The sequence below is a fragment of the Trichosurus vulpecula genome, chromosome 1 (assembly GCF_011100635.1).
Source record: "Trichosurus vulpecula isolate mTriVul1 chromosome 1, mTriVul1.pri, whole genome shotgun sequence".
Classification (NCBI taxonomy): domain Eukaryota; kingdom Metazoa; phylum Chordata; class Mammalia; order Diprotodontia; family Phalangeridae; genus Trichosurus; species Trichosurus vulpecula.
The window spans coordinates 388,260,577-388,286,850 of NC_050573.1; the positions used below are offsets into that span (position 1 = coordinate 388,260,577).

At 37.5% G+C, this 26,274-nt stretch overlaps 1 protein-coding gene across 1 annotated transcript; it reads right to left on the bottom strand.

The window, feature by feature from the left end:
- Nucleotides 1–64: 64 nt before the first annotated feature.
- On the bottom strand, nucleotides 65–25,043 carry STARD6 (StAR related lipid transfer domain containing 6). The gene is made up of 6 exons (XM_036743877.1): nucleotides 24,955–25,043; nucleotides 24,727–24,828; nucleotides 9,463–9,589; nucleotides 6,890–7,007; nucleotides 3,225–3,318; nucleotides 65–686 (listed from the first exon to the last, which is right to left on the bottom strand). The coding sequence occupies exons 1-6, from the start codon at nucleotides 25,041–25,043 to the stop codon at nucleotides 485–487; spliced, it is 732 nt and encodes a 243-aa protein (XP_036599772.1). The 3' UTR covers nucleotides 65–484.
- Nucleotides 25,044–26,274: the final 1,231 nt, after the last annotated feature.

The following is a 26,274-nucleotide window of genomic DNA, read 5'->3' on the forward strand; positions in this document are numbered from 1 at the left end:
TAAATAGAAATGGTATGCAATATGTGATAGCCTTGCAATTTTGTGACTTGTCACATCCAGTTATAAATTTTACATTTTATTTGGTATATGTTTAAGTGGAATTTTTATTATTTATGCTCATTACACAAGTTTATCAAGTTTGAACAGTCAGTGAAGTAAATGAAAAAGGTATTCTCTTAACTTTAGTTTATGCTGAGTACTCACTGCTGCACTTGTTTGCTTGATTCTAATCTTATTCAGTAGCATTTCTCAGGAAGAAAGCAAGGTATAAGTGGTGCTCTTAATAACATGATAGTTAACATCATTGTTTATGAGATAAAAGCTGTATTTAATGTTCCTTATGTAACTGAGTTCTTAGTTTCCTTAAGAACCGCTGCTGATGTGCATGAGAACACTGACTAGCGTAGCATAAAGGCATGTATACATTCCCCATTTCTAGAAGAGGACTGAAGAAAGTGCATGATTCAGGAGCTGCAGAACCACGTCATTTCTTGTGAAGTAGTGAGGATGGATGGCCTTTTGGGGCTGAATGGGCTGAAGGAGCCTTTTGTGCTTTTATTCCATCTTTTGCGTCATGGATCAAATTCAGTAAGTTGGTAGGCATTGTTGCCTCAACCACAGCCCGAGATAGATTTCCTCTCAGTTCTGGTTGTACATACATCACTAGTTTGGAGTGGCCAGGGTTCCTGTAAACAAGGGAGGAAAAACAATAAAAGAAGTCTTGGATTTACCTAATTTTTTTATTCTAAACATGCTTAAATATTTAGTCAAAGTTAATTATCGCCATAATTTCAATTTATAATTCTGTATTACTTGTCAAGTGCATTTAGGCATTTAAAAAGTTTGGTGATATTTTAATATGTACAAGTTAAGAAATGGAGAGGAGATATCTAATGTCTGTAGGAGATTTGCCGACATTTGTGGAGCTCCAGAATGGCTACGTTAGGAATGCTAGAAACAGACAAGGTATGTTTTCTTAATTGCTAGAGCTAAGAATGTTACTTAGAATTCTAGAGCTTCAGGTTCCTAACTAAGGATGCTTCACGTTCCTTGCTTAAAAGTACAATTAACTATTGATTATCTGGATAACTTGGAAACTGACCCATGTTGGGTGCTAGGTGTTTAGTCTACAGCCCCCACTATCTTATGTGGAAATGGTTTGGAGGACACAGAATTTACAGAGCTATCTTTTTGTAAAAGCATCCCTGCTCTCTTCCTATAGAAATTCTTGCTATTAGGATCTAGGAAGGTTCTAATTTGTAATAAAACAATACATTAAAATTATTTTCCATGCTGCCCATTTAAGCCAGTAAGACTTCCCTCTTCTTTGCAGTAGCAACAAGGACTTACCTAGGGGAAAGGATGCTTAGGGTACATAAAATGATAGTGCACAACTTTCTAATAAGGGCTGACCACCCCCCCCTCCCCACCAACAACTCTGTTGCATAGCAGATTCTAGGCCAGTTGATAATTCACAAATGTTTGTTCATATAATCAGGAAGACAGGTCTACTGGGCAGGAAGTTAATAGCTTCTATGAATAGCCATAAAGAGCCCTAACCTGAGATTGCCTACAATGCAACACATAAATATAGCAAAGTCATATGAGATAGCCTTGTCCCATTCACAAGTCAATGCTGCAAGCTGTGTAGGTTTTTGGCACAGAGAAAGCCACCAAAGGGCGAATTGATGTTGGCTTTATACCACCAGGTTAACAACTGTTGACAATGCCTTCATTCTTATTCTTTCTGGGTATACCAGAGTCAGAGGTCCAGGATACCTGACGATATTGCTTATCTAAACCAGTAATGCTTTCAGTTGGCGTAGATGAGGGCTGTCCAAAATGTGGCCCACAGTGTGATTTATGTGGCCCCCTACAAGCACAGAAATTTACATAAATGCTTTAGTGAACGAAGCCAAGCTACCACAGAGCTCTCACTAATATGGCAAATCAAAATACATTGTCTGTTGTTTCAATAAAAACCTAAGGTTGGACAGCCCTGGTGTAGATAATCAACAAAATTAAGTTATAGCAAAAAATGCATGGAGAAGTGTAGTTTTCTAATTCAACTTTATTTTGCCTTCCTTAAAATAAGTTGTCATTGTAAGGTATTACCATAAATTCTTCATTGTCAAGCAAATCTATTGGAATTCCTTTTTCAAATTTTACAGTATTTTAAGACATTTTGTTTTCAGAAAAATGACTGAAGATTCTGGGCACTATAAAGTTGATGGTAAATAAATACAAAAGATTCATATCTAATGAGTAATTGAGCGGATTTTTTTTCACACACAGGTATCTTTCACTTGATAGAAATTAGTAAATAATGAATTATATCAAATCTAGGAGTCATCTGTGAAGCAGATTATATTGCCATTGTTTCTAGTATTGTACATAACTTTTAAGTATTTTTTCCTGTAACTAATTTGAAAACAGTATATAGTACTAGTAGTGTTTCTAAGTACTATAATTGTTTTTAATTTTTTAATTGAGGTTTTTCTGTTAAATATATGATTTTTAAGAATGGCTGTATTTCCGTGATGTTATTATAACCAGGCAGGATTGTATAAGCTTGGATAAAACTGCGAAACAGGTAAAAATTTTGCCCTTTTCTGGGCACCCATTTCTTCATGCTGTCCTTCTGCTTCCTGGGTCACTATCATACCCTACTCAGGCCTACTTTACCCGAGGATTGCTTTAATCCAGGGTCTGGCCCTCTCCCATTTCTCCTATCAAGCTTGTCCATTATATGCTTGCTTCTGCAGGGAGTTGCCCCCAGTTAGCTGTTAGATGGAAGTGATTTGATAAATTCATTAATGGTAAGGTGTTAATTCTTAAGACTTAATGCATTAGCTATCCATGGCTATTTGCATTCTTTCTAAAAACAGGAACAATTTAGTGATACAAAGAAATGAGTCTAATAGAGAAATGTAAAACATCATTTACAATCTAGTAAGGTAATATTTTTGTGAAAACTTTTAAAGTAATTTCCTGGTCTACTTATGCTTAAAAATGACTTGAAACCTAGGAACCAGATTTTTTTCCCAGCAAAGTACACCTCCAATTTTATAATAGAAGTCAATGGGCAAGATAGGATTTACTTAGCAGAATTTAACTAGCATTACTAGAATGCATTTTTCTATTTAGCAAGGAGTATCTATACTTTGTATTTTATAAATTGAACAACAGTTTTGTTTTTTAAAATGTGCATGTCAGTTACTTACTCTGGCAGTGGTGAACATACGTAGCCACAAGGATTGTTATAACCACGGATATAACTTGAAGTTGGAGGACATTGTGGATATTCCACACTAACAGCTAAGTAGTTTAAAAAAGAAAGGCATTTTAATGAAACCTTTTCACAAACATGGCAAATACAGCAATATATTCTCCAAAGAAAATACTTAAGAAACAGCATTTAGTTTTACTTAATCTTTGCCAGCATTCATCTTTAGGGATATACATATGTATACTCTGGTCTCTCAGACTGTCTTTAATTTTATATTTCTAATGATTGTTTTGGTATCTTTAGGGGTAAAATTAAGAATTTTAAATGTCATTAAGAATCTGAGTTTGTTTTATATAAGATTCTTGAGGGTAGCAAGTGGTTTTTTTTTTTCATTTTGTATCCCTAGGAACAAAGATCAGCTGGTTGACTTAATATCTAAAGTGTTTTTTTAGGTGATTCTTAGACAAACTAGTGGAGTTATATGAGAAAGAATCAATAAGTTTGGTTGGTGCTGAACTTTTGATAATTCTGCCTAAAAATTATTTTCACATCATGAACTAAATTCCACATGGGCAGGAATGGTCCTATTTAAACTCTGTAAATCTTCTGGTGACTAATATAGTGCGCACACTTAGCAAATGTTTGCTGAATGAATGATTACAGGTGTTTATTCTGTGTTGCTTTGGGTCTATTACTATTGTCAAAGTAAGGCTATGTCCTAGATGGCCTGACAATAACTCAGAATTTGAGTCAAAATATTATCTATTCATTTGAAAAAAAAACCAGTCAACAGAAGATAGAACAAAGGTCAATAGGAGACACAGAGGAGCAGAACAACTTTGAAAATAAAATGTTAAATTATTTAAAAAGAAAAGATGCTTGTGAAGCCCCATGTACAAGCCATTTTTTCCTATTCTACTGTGAGTATGGAAATGTTCACCTAATTTGGTGTTGGTCAGGTTCAGAATTAAAAAAAAAATCAGTCTAGACACTTATTAGCTGTGTGGCCCTAGGCAAGTCACTGAACCCTGATTGCCTTGCCAAAAAAAGGTCTAACTTGATTGGTGTTATATAGGTTTGAAGATGTCCTTTTTCATTAATATCAAAAGAGCTCTAAAATTATTTTTCTGTTTGAAATTATACTAGCTGTGTGGCCCTGGGCAAGTCATTTAATTTCTGGGCCTCAGTGTCCTCATTTGGAAATGGGATGGGATAAGTTCTTATAAAGTCCCTTCCAGTTCTCAATCTCTGATGCTGATCTCTGATTTTATCTGGTCTTATCTTGAAAGAAGAGGTTTTATGTGATATATTGCATAAAGGAAACTCAGTAAATATAGCAGAGATGGAAAAAAAAGTTTGGTACTGTCTTGAGCTCCAGGCTAACTGATTCCTAGATGCTGAAGAGATTGTAATGGGAATAGAAAAGCCTTTATTATACCCTTACTGTGTGCTAAACACTCTGCTAAGCACTAAATGCTCAGGATGAAAAAAAAGAGCCCCTGATATTAAGCATTAGTTGCCCCATTCCACTTCATAGCACAGTTATAGCAAAAAATACACTGATGTCTTCCTAGATTATAGGCTTAAAGACAAAGGACATCTCTCTTCCAAAAGACATGTTGAAAAGCTAAAAAGAGAGTATTTGGGCAAATTACTACTTTCTGAGCTCCAGTTTTTCCATATGTAAAATTAAAAAGTAATACCATTAACACCCACTTTAAATGACATAAAAACAAAATGCTATACAAATGTAAGTTATTATATAACTTTTCTAGATGTTAGAGTTTGTTTAGATATTTTTTTAGGCTGAAGGTTGAATTTTAATCGAAATTGTTACCAAAGCTTAAGTATCAGAGAGGAAAGCCTGTTTACATATGTTTAAATTAACAGGACCACTTAGTAGGAGTGTTTAAAACACAAACCAGCATGTAAAAATGAGGAATCATAAAACACTAAAGGACAACCATTCTAATTATAGAAGAGTGTGCTTTGCCAAAGGATTAATTGCAGTCTTACTTAAAATACAGATTTAAAATTGGATATGAATGGCAAAAATGTGATTTACACTCAAAATTTCAAGTCACATCTATTGTATCAAGCACCAAGTGAGAGACCTCTATGTTAAAGTGCAGCCCATAGGCTATGCAGTGTTTTGGTGCATGTGGCAAGTAGTACTAGGAATCAGTCTCTGGCTAAGTCTTGTATCTACAATTTGTCAGGTACATACAGTGCCCCTCTTAACCTGCTTAAGGCCCCTCCATTCCTACTCTCTCCTTATGTTGGAGAGCAACTAACCTCTACTTGTCTGTTGCTATCATTTGGACCCACTTGTACTAGAAAGACAAATGTGTGGCCATACAATGTGATGGGCCAAATTGGCCATATGACCTGCCACTTAAGAGCATGGACAAGGTACTTCCCCTCTTTGCTTCAGTTTTCTTATCTGCAATGTGGAGATAATACACTACCCAATTCACAAAGTTGTTGTGAGGAAAGCATTTGGAAAGCCTTAAAATACTATATAAATATGGGGTAGTATTAGTAATGAATGATGATGGTCCTTGGAACAATTACTGGGGAGGGGGGTGTTAAAATTTAGTATCATGTACAACACAAACATCGGTGGGGAACCTGCAGCTTCAAGGCCACATGTAGCTCTCTAGGTCCTCAAATGTGGCCCTCTGAATCTAAAAAGGATTTGTTCTGTGAAGTTTAGATTCAGTCAAAGGGCCATACTTGAAGACCTAGAGAGCCACATGTGGCCTCGAGGCCGCACATTCCCCACCTCTGTATTAAAACACTTCCTAATTACAGTGGAACCAAGATCTTATAAAATAACCATTCTATAGAGGGGATCTGAGCTGTGATGTTGGAAAACATGAGTATAAAAAAGAAGGATCCATGTCCATTGGCCCTAGTGCATGTTTGTAGTTCAGCTTAGTGAATGGGAGGGGGAGATGGAGGAACCTGCTTAATCCCCTCCTGAGTGGTGAGTCAGGATTAGAACCAGGGAAAAGCCATTCACAGGAAAGGGAGATCATGAAAGCCTAATCTAAGGGTCTTTAGCCACAGGGCCTAATTTGAATCTAGGGATAAGTAGAAGAAATTTCTCCAACAGCACAGCTAGTTGTGACAGTGTTACTAAGGATTTGCAGTGCGCTTTCCAAAAAAGGTAACCCAAAGGGGAGATAAACTTGAGGGAGTCTATCTCTTTTGGAATATTGAGTTTGGAAAGCAGCTAGTGTATATGGTTTGACAGAAATGTCAAGGGTACAAAGAGGTAGTTAAGTGAAGACTGGAAAGGTGGGTTGGAGCCATGTAGTGAGAGTCCTTAAATGTTTAGCCAATGAGTTTGTGGTTCATCCTAAAGACAACTGGGGAATTGCTGACGTTTTATGAGCAAGGGAGTGATATAGTTAGATCCATATGTTAGGAAGATTTTGACAGCTCTATAAAGGATGCATTGAAGAGGGGAGTAACTGGGTGAAGGGAGACCAATGGGAGAACAAAGGGAGGCCATTTCAATAGTTTATTGATGCCATTAGGAAAATAAAAGCCAAAAGCAAATGTTTGAGAACATAATTATTCTTGGTAGGACCAAATAAAAAGAAAAACCAATAAATGACTATAACAAAATATGATCAAAATGTTTCAACTTACAACTGACAATCACTTTATCCCCTTCATAGTACTTGATGTGTACTAAGTCAACAAAGTCTCTGGGGGCAATTGAGCCCATGGCAAAACTATTTGTAATGGTGTGCAATATAAATGTGTCCTGTAACAAAAATAGATAAAAATTGTAGCTGTTATTGTAAAAATTAGATTTTTGTGTTCCCAAAACAACTTTATTTTGAAAGAAAAATATGGCTTGTAAATTACATAGGAAATTACCAAATTAAATATAGCACTTGTCAAAGGGATCTTATGAGACATATAGTTGGAAATATACAGAACCTTATTCTCTTCCTGCACACAGGAAGGCTTCTTGGGATTGGACTCCCTAAATCCCCAATAAAAAAATCTTTTTTCTTCTTTTCTGTTCCTGTATTCTCTGCTTCAGTCATGTAGGCTACTTTTTTTCCCTGTCATCTGGTAGCCTAAATACAGGAGGTTTTGTCATATGCCCCTAAAAGACATGTCTCCAGGGAGAGAGATTAATGATTTGCAGGGGTCCAGAAGCAACCACTGCCTTCAGCTCTGATGTACCCTGTTTTGGTAGAGAAAACAGACACTAGTAGGGAGGTAGAATCATTCTATTTTCTCCCCCCAAGTAAAATTCGTTCAAGGTATCACCATGAGGTTTTTATTTCTTTAGGAAAGCTAAGAGTTGGACCAACAAAGTTATCCTTTTTATTCCAGACTGAAAGAAAAATTCTGTCAGATCCTACCTTGTACCTACAAGGGAGTAACTAGTAGAAAAATCAGTAGCAAAAAGGCAATCTGTGTCATTCCAAATTGAATGACAGTTACAACTTTTTTTAACCTCTTGTCCTCCTTTCCCCTTTTATGTCCCAAGTATGTAGTTAAAAGTCGTTTTAAGAAAGTAAACTTAAGTACAATACTTTAAAGACTAAACCCCATTAATGTACATATTAAATTGATAGTGGGATTCCTTAAAATGCTTATGAGTACTATGAACAAGAGAGCCATAAATAAAATTTTGTGCTGTTTTTCAAATGGAGGAGAGGGGATCTTCCTCAAATTTGGTATTGGGATCCATAAGGGCCATAGAGCCCCAAGGGGTCTAGGGAAATTAGGATATTTTTTAGTGGTGGCAGGGAAGTACAGGGTATATAAACAAGTCGACCTCTATCATTTCTCTCTTCTTCCAGTTATAGAGCTCTAAGTAGTTGCATTATGGTGGCAACCATGCCAAAATGAAATTTTTTGAGGCAGGAGAAATGTGGGATATAGAGGGTCGAGGGAGTGAAAAAAAAATTGTTCTGGAAACAGTTTGCAGATACTGTGAACAATTTGCTGGGCTTCCAAAAGTTCTATTTGACACCACCCACATTTAGCAGTAGTGTTCCTGTTTTCTGTGGCCATATCACTGGATTACAAGACCACAGGCATTTGCCTATAGGAGTTACCATCAGGATTCTCCCACAAACAAATTTTTACCAAAATACTACCATCCATAACATAAACATACAAAATAGGCAAAAACGTAAGTGAGGCAAAGTAATTTTAAAGAAATAACCCCAGCTTGCTTTCCTCTTAATGCCACAGGTACCAGGGCTTACTTTTTTACAGCTTCCTTAATGAGCAGTTAAAGGTACACAGAATCTTCCTCCAAAGTTCAGTATTGTGGGCAGCTAGGTGGCGCAGTGAGTAGAGCACTGGCCCTGTAGGCAGGAGGACCTGAGTTCAAATTTGACCTCAGACATTTGACATATATACTAGCACTGGGCAAGTCACTTAACCCCAATTGCCCTGCCTTCCCTCCTCCAAAAAAAAAGTTCAGTGTCCCTTTTCCTATCTCTAAGGTCATACACCACCTTTGTTATCATCCTCCTATCCCTTCACTTTCTCCTTTCTGGATACATATGTAAGAGATAACTGCCATTTTCTCTTGCTACCATTTCTTATTCCTTGCTATTTTTCTCCTTATCTTTGTCCTGCTTTCTGCTCTTAAACTTATGCTTCTTTCTTTTTCTTCCTGTCTCTCCCTCTTCTATTCTTTTTTTCAGATTTCACTTTTTTTTTTCACTACTCATAATAAATGTGCTTGAGTACCTACTGTTATCTGGCAATGCCATCTTTCATTTACAATGATGATTCTATTGACCCACCATCAGGAGGAAATATGCTATGAATTGTTTTGGAAGAAACTTGTGTGGATTTGCACTGGCATTCACTCTTCATTCCCCTTGTAATGAAAGGCACCCATCTGCAAGATGGTTGGGCAAACTTAAAGGCTAAGACAGTAGCTAGGGAAGGAAACAAAGCTAAATGGCTCACCTAGGGATAGAATCCCTGACCTTGGTCTTTTTAGCAACATACTCTGTTGTTATTTAGTGATAAGAATCAAGACCTGTTAGTTTACTAAAACGGAACCTTCAAGATTTCTTACATATGAAAAAGTTACATCAGTTTGAATTCTTTAAATAGTGTATGTGCACATAATGCAGTCAAGTTCAAGATAAAACCAAATCTTACAGTTTATCAGGCAACTGAAACATCAAATATTTAAACTATGCAGTAAATTTCTACATTAAACAATGAATTACCGAATCAATCCTGTGTAATATTCTGTATGTATGTAATGATCTATCCCACTTGATTCTGTGTTCAGGAAGGTACATAAACTGAATGAGTTTAGCTGGAGTCTCTGGTATTATCCCTTCTGCTCGGTATCTATAGTTGGTCAAGGAAAAAAAACACCTAAAAGTTAACAAGCTGTGGTTTAAAGCTACAGAATCACCTTTACTAAATTTCAAAAGCAGCAGTTTGTTCATCATAGTAGCTCACCATAAAGCAATGAAAAGGTACAGATTTGATAAATACATTTAGCAAACATATACAATTAAAAGCCAATTTTACTTTAGTTTTCTTTACAAAAATGTTGATTATTTTAAAGTACATTCTCTATGTAACTGACTAGTAATGAGTATCTACAGCTACCTTTTTAAAAGGAATGTTTTCAATGTGGATGGCATATCTGCATCAATGAAAGAACTCTCAAATCAATGATATCACACAGCTCCATTAGAACAGATCCAGTTTTAATTTACCTAAAATATATCAAAATTATTCAAGTCTACCTTTAATCATTTTATTCTTAAGACATAAAAAGAATCAGTGGGAGACTTATGTGGATATAAACAGTATAGTGTATGCCCTTAATTCTTAATTAAAGGATGCAATGTGTTTTAAGTGGAAAAAGCATTTGTACGGAATTGGAAACCTGAATTTGGGTCCAAGTTCTAGGACTGGGTTACTCTATGTCCTTGTGCACATTATCAATATGGAGGCTCCAGTTACCCATATATAAAATAAGGATGTTGTAAGGAAAATGTGATCATGCTAATCACAAGCTTATCCTTAGAAGAAAGTCTGACAAATATTGACAAAATTGTACTAACCCATTTCTCGAAAACTTAAGTGCCTGTGGGGAGGAGAATGTAGAAAAAGGATGTGTGTGTGTGTGTGCGCGTGTGTGTGTGTGTGTGTGTGTGTGTGTAGAGAGAGAAAATACTGTTTCCTTAAATGAAACAGCAGTGCCATGGTGTGGTAGAAAGAGTGAACTTAGTTCAAATCCAAGCCCTTACTAGCCATATGATCTTGTGTCAATCATTTAATCTCTCAAGCTCAGTCTATTCAGCTGAAAAATAGGGATAGTGATACTTTGATTCACTGCCTTGCAGGGTTGTTGCAATGACCAGATTAGGTACATTCAGCCAAAACTAGCATAGCTAACTTTGCCTCTTCTGGGCCATTCTCTATCTACGCTGTTAATGTTGGTGTCTGAATTAGGTAGACAGCCGTACTTTCTCAAACTGCAAGTCATTCACCCATGTCCTGTGAGACCAATGTACATTGTATAAGCCAAATGTGTTTTATCAAGGTTCATCTCTAGGCCAATCAGCTTCCACAAGCCACAGTAGTGGCTAAGGCTTTTGTGGAACCTCAGGATGGCACATGCTACAAAGCAATCACACTCAAAAGGCAAATGGAAGTGTTTTCATTGATCCTGAATCTGAGTTTTCAAGTCAAGATGATGAAACAGCATGTTCAAGCTAGCAGCATATAGTTTCAGAGACATTGCATCTCATTGCCAAATTCCTTTGTGAATGTTGACTTGCCATGTGTCTGCAAACAGTATGGATTCTATTGAGAATTCACTATTAATCTTCTCAAAGATTTCAACATAAACTGTGTTTGCTTGAGTATTATGTATTGGATTCAGTACTGCTATTGTTTCCACCGACTCATATGCCCTTTTACAATCCTTGCTTGCAAAGCATGCTGGAAGCCAATATTTTGCATTTTCCTTTAAGTTTCATCTGCAGTCAAAGGTTAAAAACTGCTATGAATTTGCAGGTAAAATTGGTGGAGTTCTTTCCAGAACAGGAAACCTGCACATAAGGAGCTTATAAATTTGCAAAAAAAAAAGATAGGATGGCACTTCTCAAAATAGCATGGTTAGTAGAAGGATCACTGGATATGGAGTCTAAGCATCCACGCTGAAATCTTCTCTCTGTTGCGGTGGTCTTATGCAAACTACTTAACACCCCTGGGCCTCAGTTTCTTGATCTGTAAGATGACAGAGTTTGACTAAATGACTTCAGTGTTCCCCTCTGGCTCTAAATATATTATCCTGTCATTTTTTTTGGATGGCCTTTGTTCAAAAGTGAAAAAATCCCTCACATATTCCATGCCTGAAGGTACCTGACCACTTAACAATGTAACATCTGAACTTCTCTAAGAGTGTCTTCTACAATGTACCTTTACCAATTTAAAGGTCCTCGGGACAAGGTTTGTCATTTCAGGAGCATTTACGAGTTATGTCTATGTAAGTGTTGCTACTACTTTATTCTACACAGCATGCAGAATGTCTTCTTAGTCAACACATGGTGTTGGACGTCTTACAGGAATGAGAGAAGTGTAAAGACAGTTGTAAAATTATTTGCTGGCAATGTTCATTTCTTGGCAATATGCAGAATGCTTACTATTTTGGTCCTTTACTATGAATAACTGCCTGTTTCAGTTAATGATTTTTTTCTACCTTCTTCAGACTCTGTGTCTTTTTTGAGAGAAAGTTTTCTGAATTTTTCATAATACTTAAATAGACTTACCTGATTCCTTAGCACAGCCTTTTGTAATCTCTCCTAATTTTTATCTGCCTCAAAGTACTTTTTTTCTTCCCACCTTCTGTTTTCTTTTAATTTTGAAAATGCTTTTGATGCTTTCATTTTTTATATACAATTACTTCACAATAAACTTCCCTGCCAACAGGTAACAATCATGCTTTTAGCTTTTAGCAAATCTAACACTATGTTCCTGTGGACCACCACCTCTCTTACCGAGAAGGAAGTATGCATCATCAGCCCTTTAATTGGTCATCTAATTCCTTTTCTTTCTTTGGAAACTGGCTCTCCACATTTCTCTCAGGCTAAAAGTCCAACAGACATTCACTCCTGATCAGCAAGGGAGCTTTGACCTGTTCCATTTCCAAAACAGGCCAGTTCTCCCCTCCTCAGTCAGTCAGGAGGCTTACCATATTGGTGTTAGACTTAATGCAGTCAACAGATCAGTTTAGCCTTCTGAAGCTCAGAACTTCCAAGCTCAAGAGATCCACTAGCAAGCTCCAGTCTCCCCCAGCATCAGGGATTAAAGGAGTAAGCCACCACACCTGTATCAGTGTCTGTTGCTTTTTAGCACACTGTTCATTTATGTTATTGTAGTCATAGTAAATGTTGTCTACCTTGTTTTGTTCACTTGGTCCTATGACAGTGCGAACAAATATTCTAATGTTTTCTTTGAAATAATTCACATTTGTTGCTTTTTATGGTGTAATAGTATCACCTTGTTCATCTACCACAATTTTGTTCAGCCATTTTATAATCTATAGGCATTTCATTTTCAGTTTTTTGCTACTAAAAAGTGCTGCTCTAAACATCCTGATATGTATGGTGCTTTTCTTTCAGTTGTTAACCTCCTTGAGGTATATGTCCATACCAAGACTAATGGGTCAAAACAGCTACAATTTAGTAGCTTTTTTCAAATAATTCTAGTTTTCTAGCTCCAACACTATTTTTATCCTTTATCATTATTATCAATTTTAGGGTTGTGGGGGTAATACCTGAATGTTCTTTTAATTTGTATTTTGGTCAAGAATAGGTTATTTGATGCATTTTTCACATAGTTGATTGCTTTTCTTCTTTTGAAAGCTGTAATAGCTCTTACTCTCATACTTGTTTAAATCTTCTTTCTTAAATATCAAACTGTTATCAGACATGTTTAATGCAGATTTTTCTCAGAATAAGTTTCCTTTCTTCTAGCTGTATTAATTTCATTTGTGAAAAGGCTTTTTAACTTTATCAAAATTTTCTCTTTTGTGATATCCACTACCCACTGATTAACTATGAATTCTCTTCGTAATCATAATTATACATGGAACCACCATCCCTTTGCTTTCTTTCCTTCTTTCCCTCTCTGCCCTTCCCTCTCTTCCAGCTTGCTTACCTTGTGGCGTGATCTTTTTCATTTTGGATGCTTATCAATTTGGAGTTTACTGTGGCATGTGGTGTGCAATGCCAGGTTCAATATGCTTTCTGCCAAACTGCTTTATAGTTTTCCCAAGAGTTCTTATTGAATGAGGAGTCTTTTCCCCCTCCCTCAAGTATTTTCAAACACTAGGCTAATATGTTTGTCTCTGTTTCTTATTCAGTCTGTTCTGTTGATTTTATTTTCTATTTAACTGATATGAAATAGTTTTAAAGATTATTACTCTTTATTCTGAGATCTGATGATGATAGGCTGAAACAAGTAACTATTCAGATATCTGATATTCTATTTTCTAAAACCTTGGCCCTACAACTTTGCTACCAAGTGAAGACTACATCTGTGATCTCTCTTCCATCTGTATATACACTGCAAATGGGAAATGGCATTTAATGTAGACTTCAAGACTGGAATACTTCAAGAAATTAATATCAGAGGACAAACTTTGTTGAAATACCTAATAGATCTGGAAGCTTTGACAGGGACACAGCTCACTGGCTGAATACTTTAGCTCTTTCTGGGCCATAAGTCAAGGCCTAGCTTGGAATAAGGCCACATACAAGTGGACTTCCAATAGTCATTAGACTGCTTACCCCTCTGTGACTAGGTCTGACTGCCATTTCATAATCTCCATGCCAGTATCATTCCTAGAAACTAGATGACAGAAACATTAGGCTCTTGCTAGTGATGCCAGGTGGCTTTCTAGTTAAAGTCCATGGAGATGTTACCATTTTGGTAGGCTCATTATTCTTGTGACCTCTACCTCCTATCCCTGCGCTGCCTCCAGTGATAATAAATGGATATGATGAATTCACAAAGAAAGAGTGGACTCCTTCCTTCAAGGTGTGGCAAGCACAGCGCTTCACAGACTAAGAAAGCCAGAGGCCAGATGAGCATTCATGGGAAATTATTAGGAACCTCCATATTCTAGACATTGTATGTGACATCACATGGTAATAAGTTTCTATCCCACAAACCCTGACTCGGAGGTTCAACGAGGAGTCCTTTGAGGAATGTCATCTCAGCTGCATCACCAGCCTAGCTACAGAGCATCTAAAGAAATAAAGATATTCCTCTATATAATTGGAAAACTTAGGTTTTAGAAAGTCAAGGCTTAGAATCATTTTTCCAGAATTAGTCACTTGTGAGCAGCCCCAATCTGCCTTTATAGACCTTTATTCCTTGCTTCTTTTGGCTTCTAAGTAGCCGTAAAATTATTAGACATTATTTTCTTAAGAGACTTATGCAACCTAAATATTTAAATTTCTAGTCCTTAAATGTTTACACCTTCCTGCTTCCCAGAGATTCTACCACTAATTCAAAGGTATGTTTGTCACCTCGATATGAGGTTGGAGATGATAATTTTTACATGACTGGAGGAACAATAAACAGTTCAATAAACAATACAGGAGACATTGTGCATTGAAGAACACCTCTGAATGTTTTCATCTTCAGCTATGACAGCCTATGTTCTCATCCCAAGGGATGGTCCTTTGTTTAACTGAAACCTTTGCAGGTCAGAACCAATTATAATGTTTTTTTTGGGGGAGGGAGAGGAATGGAAGGAAGAGAGTAAATGATGCACTAATGCAATACTGATTTTATGTATTTCATTTTTTGTCAGGATAGATAAAAGATAGGAGCATGAGAAGAGCAAGGGGAAGCTCCCTGATTAAAAAAAATAAAATCCCCATGACCACACACACACACACACACACACACACACACACACACACACACACATTTAACTGGAGATTCATTTTGTTTAAGAAGCTTTTTTTTAAGAGCAAAACTCCCCCAAGCAGTATAAAGTTTATTGATCATTCATAACTTTGATAATTGGATCAATGTATAGATGAAATCAGCAGCATTCATGAAATAGGCATTTTGATTGGAAAAGGAAGGTAGAAGGGGTTATTGAGGAGACATAGAGCAAATTTATGTGGATTAGGGAGCATGGTGCAGCCAGATGTGGATCAGAAAATAGTCAGCAAAAGGTGGAAGGGTGATTCAAAATTGTTTACTTTGCAACTTTGCATTATGCTTTCATCAGAAGCCTGAATGACAACAAAAGCAATCTCTGACCTGACTTTGGCATGAGTTTGGGAGGTTGTAGATGCCTGAATTAAGCTGTCAGGACTAATTTGGAAAGGCTAGAAACCTCACTGTCCTCCCAACAGTTCAATCAATCCAATTCAGGTTTGTCCAATCTACTCTCTCCAGCTCCACTCTGTACTTTCTCTCCAACCTCCTTCCACCAGAAAGATGTGAGAAGACAAAGATGAGTCCTTCCCTCATACCTACACAAGCCTTTTGAATTTTGGCATTTCTGTATTTGGCAAATACTTCTGGCATCTTATAATTATGTTGGGATCTTACTCTATCACCCAGTGGAGCCTGGGGCATCCAGAATTACATAATTACCTCTTAAACGGGCACCTTGAGCTGCTCTGCCCCTTCAACCACCCCAAGTATCATGTACCTGTGCCCCCAAATGGATGAAGCAGTCACTCAAATCAGCCAGGATTTATTGAGCACTTGATGTGTCTGATACTGTGGGGGTGCAAATTCTGGTACATTAGAGCCTTAAAAGCCATGTATTTTAACATAGAAGCTCAAATAAAAGATCTCAACATAAAATTCTCTTTCAGCTAGATAGTATCTTAATAACTATAATTAAGCTTGGTGATAATTAAAAGTGAGCTCAGAGCAAGCTGAAACTATTCTAACAACTCTGCCTCTTTACTCAGTTCTTTGCTGCTCCCCGTATTAGCTCTATGTAAAAATACAACTTGAAAACGGTCCTGTCTTCTAATCGTGTCATGGGTCCCTGAAGCTTTCTGTCAACAGTGACCTATTTAAAGTGTGATGAAAAGTGTGCTGGGTTTGGAATCGTGATCTGGTGATCTCTAAACTCTTCCAACTATAAATTCTAGGATTATTAGTGTATACTTACTTGCGCAAGGACTGAAGTCCCTTACAACTGGGGTTGGGAGCAAGGGAGAGAAGTGTGTGGGGCAGCCTTAGGTTGGGTGAGACGGCAAGGAGGCAGTATATAAACAGCTAATTAAATATGAGACATTTGTAAAACTGATATGCATAATGTGTGGAGTGTGTCAGGTTACATAACATTGGACCCTCAAGATTTTAGTGATTTCAAGGGATTTAAGCTCTGAGTTAGTTTTGTATATGTTAATAAGATACAGTTATAAAAGGGTTCCTCCCTTCTCCCTGCCAAGTGAAAATGACATCTAACTTTGATTTTCCTATATCCCAGTAATGACAACTGAAATTGTGAGTGATTAGGGAGAACCAATATTGCATTCCATGTGTTACTTGGTCTTTTACAATTATTCTCTGTTAACAATTAAAACTTTGCTCTAATCATATTTTTCCTTTTCAATTGGTATTTATTAATTTGTGAGATTATTTTCCTCCTCCCACAACCAGCATGAATCATTAGCCAGAATTACTCCTGTTGGCAAAGCTTCTGAAAACAATATACACAAGTGTGTTGTGTAACACAGAAGTGGGTGTAAAAGTCCTGGTTTGAAACTCAAATTCTGCTTTATAAAAGAATGGTTGCTTCTTGCATCATTGAATTACCTAACAGCTGAGGTTTTTCACAAGTTTATTTATCAGAGGTAAGGAAGGTATACACCAATTTCTCCAGCTCTCTGGGACTGATCCCAGCCTGTAGTGTAGCAATCAAGAGCTATCAGTTTTCCTGATAGCTAAAATTCAACCCTTAAAAGGACCTAAACTACTCTAAGACCTTTACAGCAATAGTGAAGAAATTACAAATTTCCATTATGCTGAGAGCTGCCATCCCAGTGAGTATTTACCACTTGAGCCATTCCATGTAGGAGGAGTCAACCAGGAGCAGAAAGTCACTAACCAAAGTGCAATGTAGTTTCTAAAGATGGAAATTCCTATCTTATCCTCCTAACTCTGCATCAGGTGTGGGAACAAGTACGCTGGGCTGCAGCCACTAAGAGCCGGCTGACCTTTGGTGAAAAAGAGAGCAAACAGTTTCACTGCATTATTTTTAAAGAGTCAGACAGTTAATCAAGGAGGTTACTCCCATCTATGTGGCAGGAGATATTTCAGGCCCCATGTTAGGTAAGCTAGGCTTGGAGTTAGTTACATACATTGAAGAGGGCTTGATTCATTCAAGGCTCACTTGGAATAATCTGTTATCTCATTTAATCTTAGTATTAGCCCTGGGAGGTGGGTGGCTATTCTTTTACTCATTTTACAGATAAGCAAATGGAGGCTGAAAGTTAAGCCATCTGTCCAAGGTTATGCTACCGGTAAGTGTCTGAGGCTGAATACGAACTCAGTTTTTCCTGATTTTAAGTCCAGCACCCTAGGTCCAATTCCACCCAAGGTGGTTTACTATTGGAAGTACCACAAGAAACTCATCATAATACAGCCTCACTTCTAACACATCCCTATGGCAAGAACCCCTGGCACATCATCACACTGAGGCACTGGTAAATTCAGTATGAAACAACTTAGTGAACTGAAAGCAAGAGCAAACACAAGCATCTGTCTGTCTAACCAAGTGTCTTTCATTAACTTTAAAAAATAAAACAAAAAACACAATACCTTTTTAGCTCTTTACAACTCCATCCCCTGGTGTCTGTCACTCCACCCAATCTATTTATAACAGAGGTTCTTATCCTGGGGTCTGTGAACTTATTTTTTTTTTGTTTTTTTTTGAGGGGGGAAGGCAAGGCAATTGGGGTTCAGTGACTTGCCCAAGGTCACACAGCTAGTAAGTGCGTCAAGTGTCTGAGGCTGGATTTGAACTCAGGTCCTCCTGACTCCAAAGCCGGTGCTCTACTCACTGCACCACCTAGCTGCCCCATGTGAACTTATTTTTTAAAAAACATTTCTATAACTATTCCGACATAAGTAATTTTCTTTATAGTCCTACATATTTCATTTTATGTATTTAAAAACATTATTCTGAGGAATCCTTAGGCTTCACCAGACTGCCAAAGGGGTGCAGGACGCCACAAATGTTTCAGATCTCCTGATCTGGAGAACTCGTTTTCTTTAAAGCAAGGAACACAATTTCCTTTTAATCCTATTTCCCTTTTAGGGGTTTATACCCATTAGATCCCTGTTTCCAGATGTAAATAAGAGGCGCATAAGGAAAAATAAGTAGCCTGCTGAAGAGATAGGAACCCCGGGGGGGGGGGCACAAAAACTAAAAAGATGGTGCATCGTATCCATTCTCTGGAGGATGTTGCTAAGCCCTAACCCGCCTACAGGCAGGCGTCTTACTGTGGTAAGAAAGTTCCAATACAGAATTGGGAATCTGGTAGTACTGTATTTTGCCACTAGAGGGAGGTAATGCCAAGTCTACCGCGTATCTGAACCCATACTAGAAGTGCCCCAAGGGCTTTTATCCCAAACTGCAGGTCAAGTACTTTCCACATTATTTGAAACCACCTGGAAAAAGCCTTTGTGTTTTAAATTGTTAAAGGTAATGAAGCATAGTAAGAAAAATTACTGTTGATTTTTCCCCCTCTGAACTACATTCCAGAAGGCAGTTTTCAAAGAACGTTATTTCAAGTTGTCAGCTTGCTGTTCAGGTCTCACAAGGACAACCTAGTGGCTGATTTGGCTGTACCTTAGCTGGAAGGATACAGTGAAAATGTATAAATTCAGCAGTGGTGGCAGCTACCTCTGTCACCATCATGTTTGCAAATTGTCCAGGTCAATAGGTCAGTGCCCCATCTGCTCTTGGGGAGAACCACTTTTTAATTTTCTGGGGTCATTTAGTGATGATGATATTTAAGAAAGGTAGGGTTGGTGGGGGAGTGGCTGACTTGGCATTGAGGGACACGAAGATTACCTATACCCATATCCCTTTCCCTGCTAGATATGCCCACAAGTCATATGGGAGCAACAGCAACTACCAAACCAATAACTGGCCAAGCTGGAGTCTGCAAAGGACTGATCTCCAATGGATTATGATTGATTGGTTTGGAGAATATAAGATGACACTGGTGTTTGCTGATGCCATTTATAGCTCAAAATGGCCTCTTTTCCTATCAGAAGTAGGGATACTCACCAGGCATTTTGGGGGGTCCCAGAGATCATAAAGTCTTCTAAAGCCTAATGGGACCTTAAAGATCATCTAGTCCTAATTATTCATTTTACAGATAAAGAAATTGAGGCTCCCAAGAGATGCTCAGGGTCACCAGGAAATAAGCAGTGGAGCCAGTTTTAGAACATAGCTCCCTCTGATTCCAAATACAGGGCTCTTTCTACCATACCATGTGGAAAGCTTAGAAAAGGCTACTCCAGGGGTGGGGAATCTGTAGCCTCAAGGCCACATGCGGCCCTCTAGGTCCTTGGGTGTGGCCTTTTGACAAATCCTTTTATTAACAGGATTTATTTATTAAGGGGATTTGTTCCCTGAAGTCTGGATTCAGTCAAAGGGCTGCACTTGAGGACTAGAGGGCCATACCTGGCCTTTAGGCCACAGGTTCTCCACCCCTGGGCCACTATTTTCACATTTCAGTGCTTGATATAAAGGGTACTTGAATCTTTACTGCATATAACAAATTCTCCTAGCACTTCTATGGAAGCAGGTTGGAGAAAGAAAGAATTCCAGTTTTGTATATGGGAAAACTTAGCTGCCTACTTATATTCATACATAGAATTGGTGATAGAGCTTAAATTAGAATACAAATTTATGTCTCCTGAACAGAAGTGTTTTCTCCTCTAGAGTTTGTTGCATCTGAAGTTAAGTAGATTGTCAACTGCCAATTACTCATGCTAAATAAGGAAAACAGTAGCAGAGATATCAGGGAGTAATCCAAAAAGGCATCAGGACTTAGAATTAATTTAGTATTTAGTCAATGAGCATTTATTATTTATTACACTTGAATATGAATTTGTATGACTTTCTGGGTAATTTGCAGAACTTCAAAGAAAATGATAAAGTCCTGATGGAGAAGTCAGAAAACTAAACTTCCTTGCCTTCTTCCTTAGTTCACCATGAAGAACAGGAGCAGGACTTTCCAGACCAAGACAAAGAACCATCCTGAGCTATGTTGAGGTTAAGTTCCCTCTCATTCATGCTCTCTCTAAGGCATGAAGGTAATTACCAGTAAGTGCTTTGTTTTAAAAGACCTACCTTGGTAGCTTAGCCTAGTGTAAAGAAGGCATCTCAAATCTTTAATTCAATTTACTAACACTTATTAAGTGACCAATATATGCAAGGCAATGTGCTGGTTGCTAGAGATGTAAAGACACAAATGAAACAGCCTATGCCCTCAAGGAGCTTCTATTCTCCTGAGGAGGGGGGGGAAGGGTTATAGGTTGGAGAGATATAAGATATACACAATTAAGTCTAGGACAAGGAAATCTGAAAAACAAAGACATCTGAGGGAGAGAATACAAACAACACCAAGGAGGAAGTGATATCTGAGCTGAACCACAGGGAAGACCATAATTCTGAGATTTAGAGATGAGGAAGATGTTTATTCCAGGCAGAGAGCACAGCTCTTTTCAGCCTACTGATCAAAAAGGATTTGATTTGGTTGAGTAAAACATGCCCTTAAAGGCTCCCCTCCCCCAAGGCAGTTTCCCCAAGCATATGTTACTTTATAGAAGATTCCTCAACAGAGCTAACAACAGAGCTGTTCAATGGTCTGCTCATTATTGATAACAAATGAAGCATAAGATGGGAAATATATGCTTGCCAAAGGCACGTCACTGTCACAGTTGTTGTTGTAGGTCCAGCATTGAGTCCAAATGGAAAGGAATTCCCTATGGCTGGAGAAATCCACCAGATGTTTCTGCTGGTAGATAACATTGTGCTGATTTCATCAAGTCCCAGAACAACACAGAGCCTCCTAAATGAGATCCATAAATGCTTAAAAGCGTTCAGCCATAACTATCCATTCACACAGGAAAAAACAAGAGAATGTCCAGACTATCATACATAGGTGGTTGAGCTGGCTGTAGAACTGGTCCATTAATATCTTGGACAGATACTGTAGATGGAAAATGAAATGGGCTCAAGACTAAATAGGAGGAAGAGAGCTGGCTGCATTTCCTTTGGCATAACGAACAGCACTTTCAAGCTTCCCTCTGAAACAAAAATCTATCTTTTTTAACGCCAGTATCCTTCCAGGGAAGCTTTATGCTGCAGCGAATAGAATACCGGGTCTGGAGTCTAGATCATCTGAGTTCAAATAGAGTCTCAGACACTTAATAGCTGTGCGACCCTAGACAAGTCACTTGACCTTTGCCTACCTCAGTTGTCTTGCCTATAAAAGGGGGACAGTGCTGGCACCTAGCTCCCAGGGTTGTTCTGAGGATCAGAATCTTTTATCAACTAACATATATATGCTTGGGGAAACTACCTTGTTGGAGGGGAGCCTTCAAAGTCATGTTTTACTCAGGCTAAACAAATCCTTTCTGAAAAGAGCCATCCCTTATACCTGAAATCAGATCTGAGACAATATTTGTAAAGAGCTTCACAAACCTTAAAGCACTATCTAAATATGTATAAGGCAATGTGCTAGGTGCTGGGGATCTAAAGATACAAATGAGACAGTGCCCTCAATACTTTAGCTAGCAAGCTAACATTTGCGAGCTATCATCATCATTGGTTATTATGTTGTTGTTCAGTCATGTCTAATTCTTTTTGACCCCATTTGGGCTTTTCTTGGCGGAAATACTGGAGTAGTTTGCCATTTCCTCTGGCTCATTTTACAGATGAAACTGAGGCAACCAGGGCTAAGTGATTTGTCTAGGGTCACACAACTAGCAAAGTGTCTGAGGACAGAACAGAACTCAGGTCAGGCTCAGCACTTTATCCAGTGCCACCTAGCTGTCCCACCCGGTATGTTATTATCATTTCATACCACAATCTCTGAGGAATCAAGAGTCTGGGTCAATTCAAAGGCAAAGAGGGGACAAACAGATTCCTGCATATTACCAACAATAAACTGTCCACAAACAGTGGCATAAAAGACATCACTGAAGAGACGGATGCATGACCAGCAAAGATGGACAACTAAGTCGAGAGAGCATGAGGTGAGACAGTCCATATGTGTGCTCCACTGGTACTCATCTGTCAAGAGATCTAGAGAAAGGCCCAGAGCATTTGGGGTAGATCCCCTATGGAGGATGTATAGGAAGACCTGGAAGAGAATTGTTGGAATGGAGAATGTGCCAAGTGTCAGATCAATTTCATTCTCTGTGTGAAACTTTCCACCCGAAAAAAGCAGTCCACTTTTTGTCCAATCGATTTTTTTGGCTATCAGTAAAAATATTAAATTGAAATAATAATTATTATCATCTTTAAATTTCTTTAATATGAAACTGAAAATGTGAAGGATATACGATGTGCCAGCACTCCTTATCCTTCCTAGGATTTTCATGAGGCTTTTTTTTTGCGGGGGGGGGGGGGGAACTTCCTTAGTTTTGAGTGACTACGAAATTATTTGTTTATATTCACATTTTCAGTTTCATATTAAAGAAATTTACAGATGATACTAATTAAGCACTGATCTGTTGTGTTTGCCAGTTTCTGACATATAAATGCTTATGAGTGAAATTTTAACTGGCTCTCATCAGCTGATTCAAGCTGGCTCTATGATTTTAAGTGGAAGGTTCTTTGAGAAAGGAGCCAGACTCTTACATGTTCTTGTATGCAACTGTGTCTCATTCAAATATCTGGTGAATGAAGGAGTGAATAAAGTAATTATACTCCGGGTTGCCTTGGTACATAAGTCAAGTAGGCTACTATTTATACTGTTGTGATTTTAAAATGCAAGCTGCGCCTTCTTTCCCTGCCCCTTTCCCAGGCAAAGCCCCACTGGAAACATGGGTATAGTGGAAAGTACACTGAGTCTAGCATTAGGAGACTCGGATTCAGGTCGAACTTTCACCTATTATCAGTTATGTCTCAGTTATGTCCCTTTATACCACTTACATCACTTTATACCAGACTTAGATCTGCTTTCTCCTTTGTTCAATAGCCATACTATTATCTTAACCTAATAGGGTGGTTGGGGAGGAGGGGGGAGGCAAAGTCCTATATAAATGTGGATTACTACTACTACTACTACTACTACTACTACTACTACTACTACTACTACCACCACCACTACTACTACTACCTGGTTTAAAATTCCAACTGTTAATGTTTCCTACAAAGCATTTTACAAAATACATCATTAGATTCTTACAACAATTCTGTTAAATAATATTACTAGTATTCTTAGCTTCATTTTACAGAGAGGTTAAATTATTTGTCCAGTCACAAAACTGATATTAAAACTCTGAGATTTAAACTTTTAAGTCCAGTTTGGTGGGGTTTTTGTTTTGTTTTGTTTTTGCAACATCGTGATGCCTTTGGAACTATCATTTCTAGAAGACCACAGCTAAAATAAACGCACCTGGGCATCTAGCTCTTTCCTATAAACAGGAAATGATTTATCCATGTGGCTAGCTGATAACTTGAAACCAAGAGAGGGGACAGGATGTAGGACAGATAAATGTCAATGGAGCACGGTGTGTCTGATAAAGGATGAAACTCAACAACCGGGAATAAAGCATAGTTGAAAAAGGATAACACCTCAAAAAGGAAAAAGATGTGAATGAATACAAACCTAATCTACTTATTTTTTAAATGTGAACACATGTTAATGTGATATAGTTATGTGGTACTTTTTGTAGCAAATGTGATTAATATATGTGGTTGAAAAATGTCAAGTCTGACTATTTCCCTGGAGTCTTTGTGTTGAAACCACAAATCCTTGCATGATCAAACAATAAAACGTATACTAAAAACAGCTTATAGAAAAATAAAATAGGGAGATCCAGCTTTTCCTTTCTAGTGTTTAATATAATGGAAGGTCAGAAGCATCCATAAAGCAGATAACAAAACTACTGGATAAGAACAGGAGTCTAACTCCAGAAAAAGGAAAAAAGCAATTAAACCTTAACCATGTACAATAATTATTTTTGAAATTAGCAATTCTGATATGAATAGTTTGTCAGAAGGTTGTTTTTTTCTCCTCTGAAAATAAATGACTAGAGGATATAATTTTAGTATATTTTCTTAGTAGCCCTTTAAAAATAATGATTTTATAATTCACTTTTTACCTTCTGACTTCCATCATATGACTTACGTTTACAAAACAACTGTGGATTCCACTTATATCAGTGCCATTACATTTTTTAAACTGCAAATATCATTACTGCAAATAGATAATTGAAGTACTCACAAATGTCCATCGTAATTTCTAGAAGGCTTCCAGGAAACTGTTATCTTTTTCTCAAAGGGGAATAAAAATCCACAAAATAAATTAGCTGTCAGATAAAGAAACAAAAACAAAAACAAAACACAAACAAATCTCTTTCTGTTTGTTACAAGAAAAAACATTTTAAAATATTTTTACTATGAATCTGTATATCATAAAATCTCTTGAAATATAGTAACTTGTTTTCTTACTGAAGTTTTAGTCACTTTCCAGCCCGATGTATCTCGGCTGAATGCTAAAACCTCTTGGGAGACTTCATCAGCAAGTTTTTTAAAGTCCATCTATCTGCAAAGTTTTAAAAACAAACGATTGGTAGAAGAAACTCATATACAAAAAAAGAAAATATTCCACAGTTATGTTGTACTTTGGGACTTTGCTCCTTATTAATCCATAGTGTTTTGAATAATATAATCATGCTACTCTTTTCTGTGTATATTTCCTATCCAAGTCAGTCATCCCGGTCTTATCTGGGTATTCTTAGGAATTCAGTTAAGTTCAGTTCCATATCCACACAGTACTTACATGTATGCATGGAGAGCTAAAATAATATAAGCATGTTTAACTACAATTTTCTCTTTCTTTACCTTAAACACTCCATATTTCACAGATATTAAATCTGTGCCTCATTCCAGCCTCTGGCTTTCTAGTCTTCCCTCACATCCCTTTCTTTTCTGATATTCTCGTAACACAACTTTTGATGACTGTAAATAATGGTGATTCATGTGCAGGCCTAGCATTGGCTTACATACAATCTTTATAATTTAATTACTGAATAATTACTAGAGTTTGAAGAACAGGTCTAGTGATCAGTAGCAGAAATAAGAGGATGGAGTAAATTGGTAGTAATGGTAAGCTCTTTAAATAAAAACGATTGTTCTTCATATACACGTAATGCTAACATGCTTTTGAGTGCTTTTTCACCCTTGTCAGTGATGATGGATTTATTCATTCCAAACAATAAACATCTACTAAACTCCTACTATGTACGAGGTACCTTTCCAGGTGTTGGGGCAAGGGACTTCTTCATGAAGTCTTTCCTGATCCGTCCAATTCCTAGTTCTCTCCCTCCCAGACTACCTTGCATTTAACATATATATATATATATATATATATATATATGTGTGTGTGTGTGTGTGTGTGTGTGTGTATTAACTTAATATTTTTGTTTTATATATGTATGTGTGTGCATATATATATATGTATGTACACACACATTTTTATATATCCTTGCTTTTTCCCCCATTATTGTGAATAAGGATGGTTTCATTCTTTGTACTTGCATCCCCAGCACCCAGCATGGTGCCTGGCAAAAAGTAGGTGCTTAATATTTACTGTTTGATTGAAACATCACAAACATTTCTGCCCTGGGAAAAGATAAATGTATTATATACCATTATGTACAGTTCTAACAAAAATGAGGAAGAAAGAACAGTAATAAGGGTAATTCTATTTAAAATAACTACTCTTGCTAACTTGCCTCTACATTTGGCCTTTGCCAGTTAATCTTCTCCC

Excerpts from the sequence above, each read along its gene's own strand:
- STARD6 (XM_036743877.1), bottom strand. The coding sequence starts at position 25,043 with ATGGACTTTAAAAAACTTGCTGATGAAGTCTCCCAAGAGGTTTTAGCA. Across the intron at positions 9,590-24,726 it reads AGAAATTACGATGGACATTT|ATACCGAGCAGAAGGGATAA; the intron begins GTGAGTACTTCA and ends GACCAACTATAG. Across the intron at positions 7,008-9,462 it reads TATTACACAGGATTGATTCG|GACACATTTATATTGCACAC; the intron begins GTAATTCATTGT and ends TTTTTGTTACAG.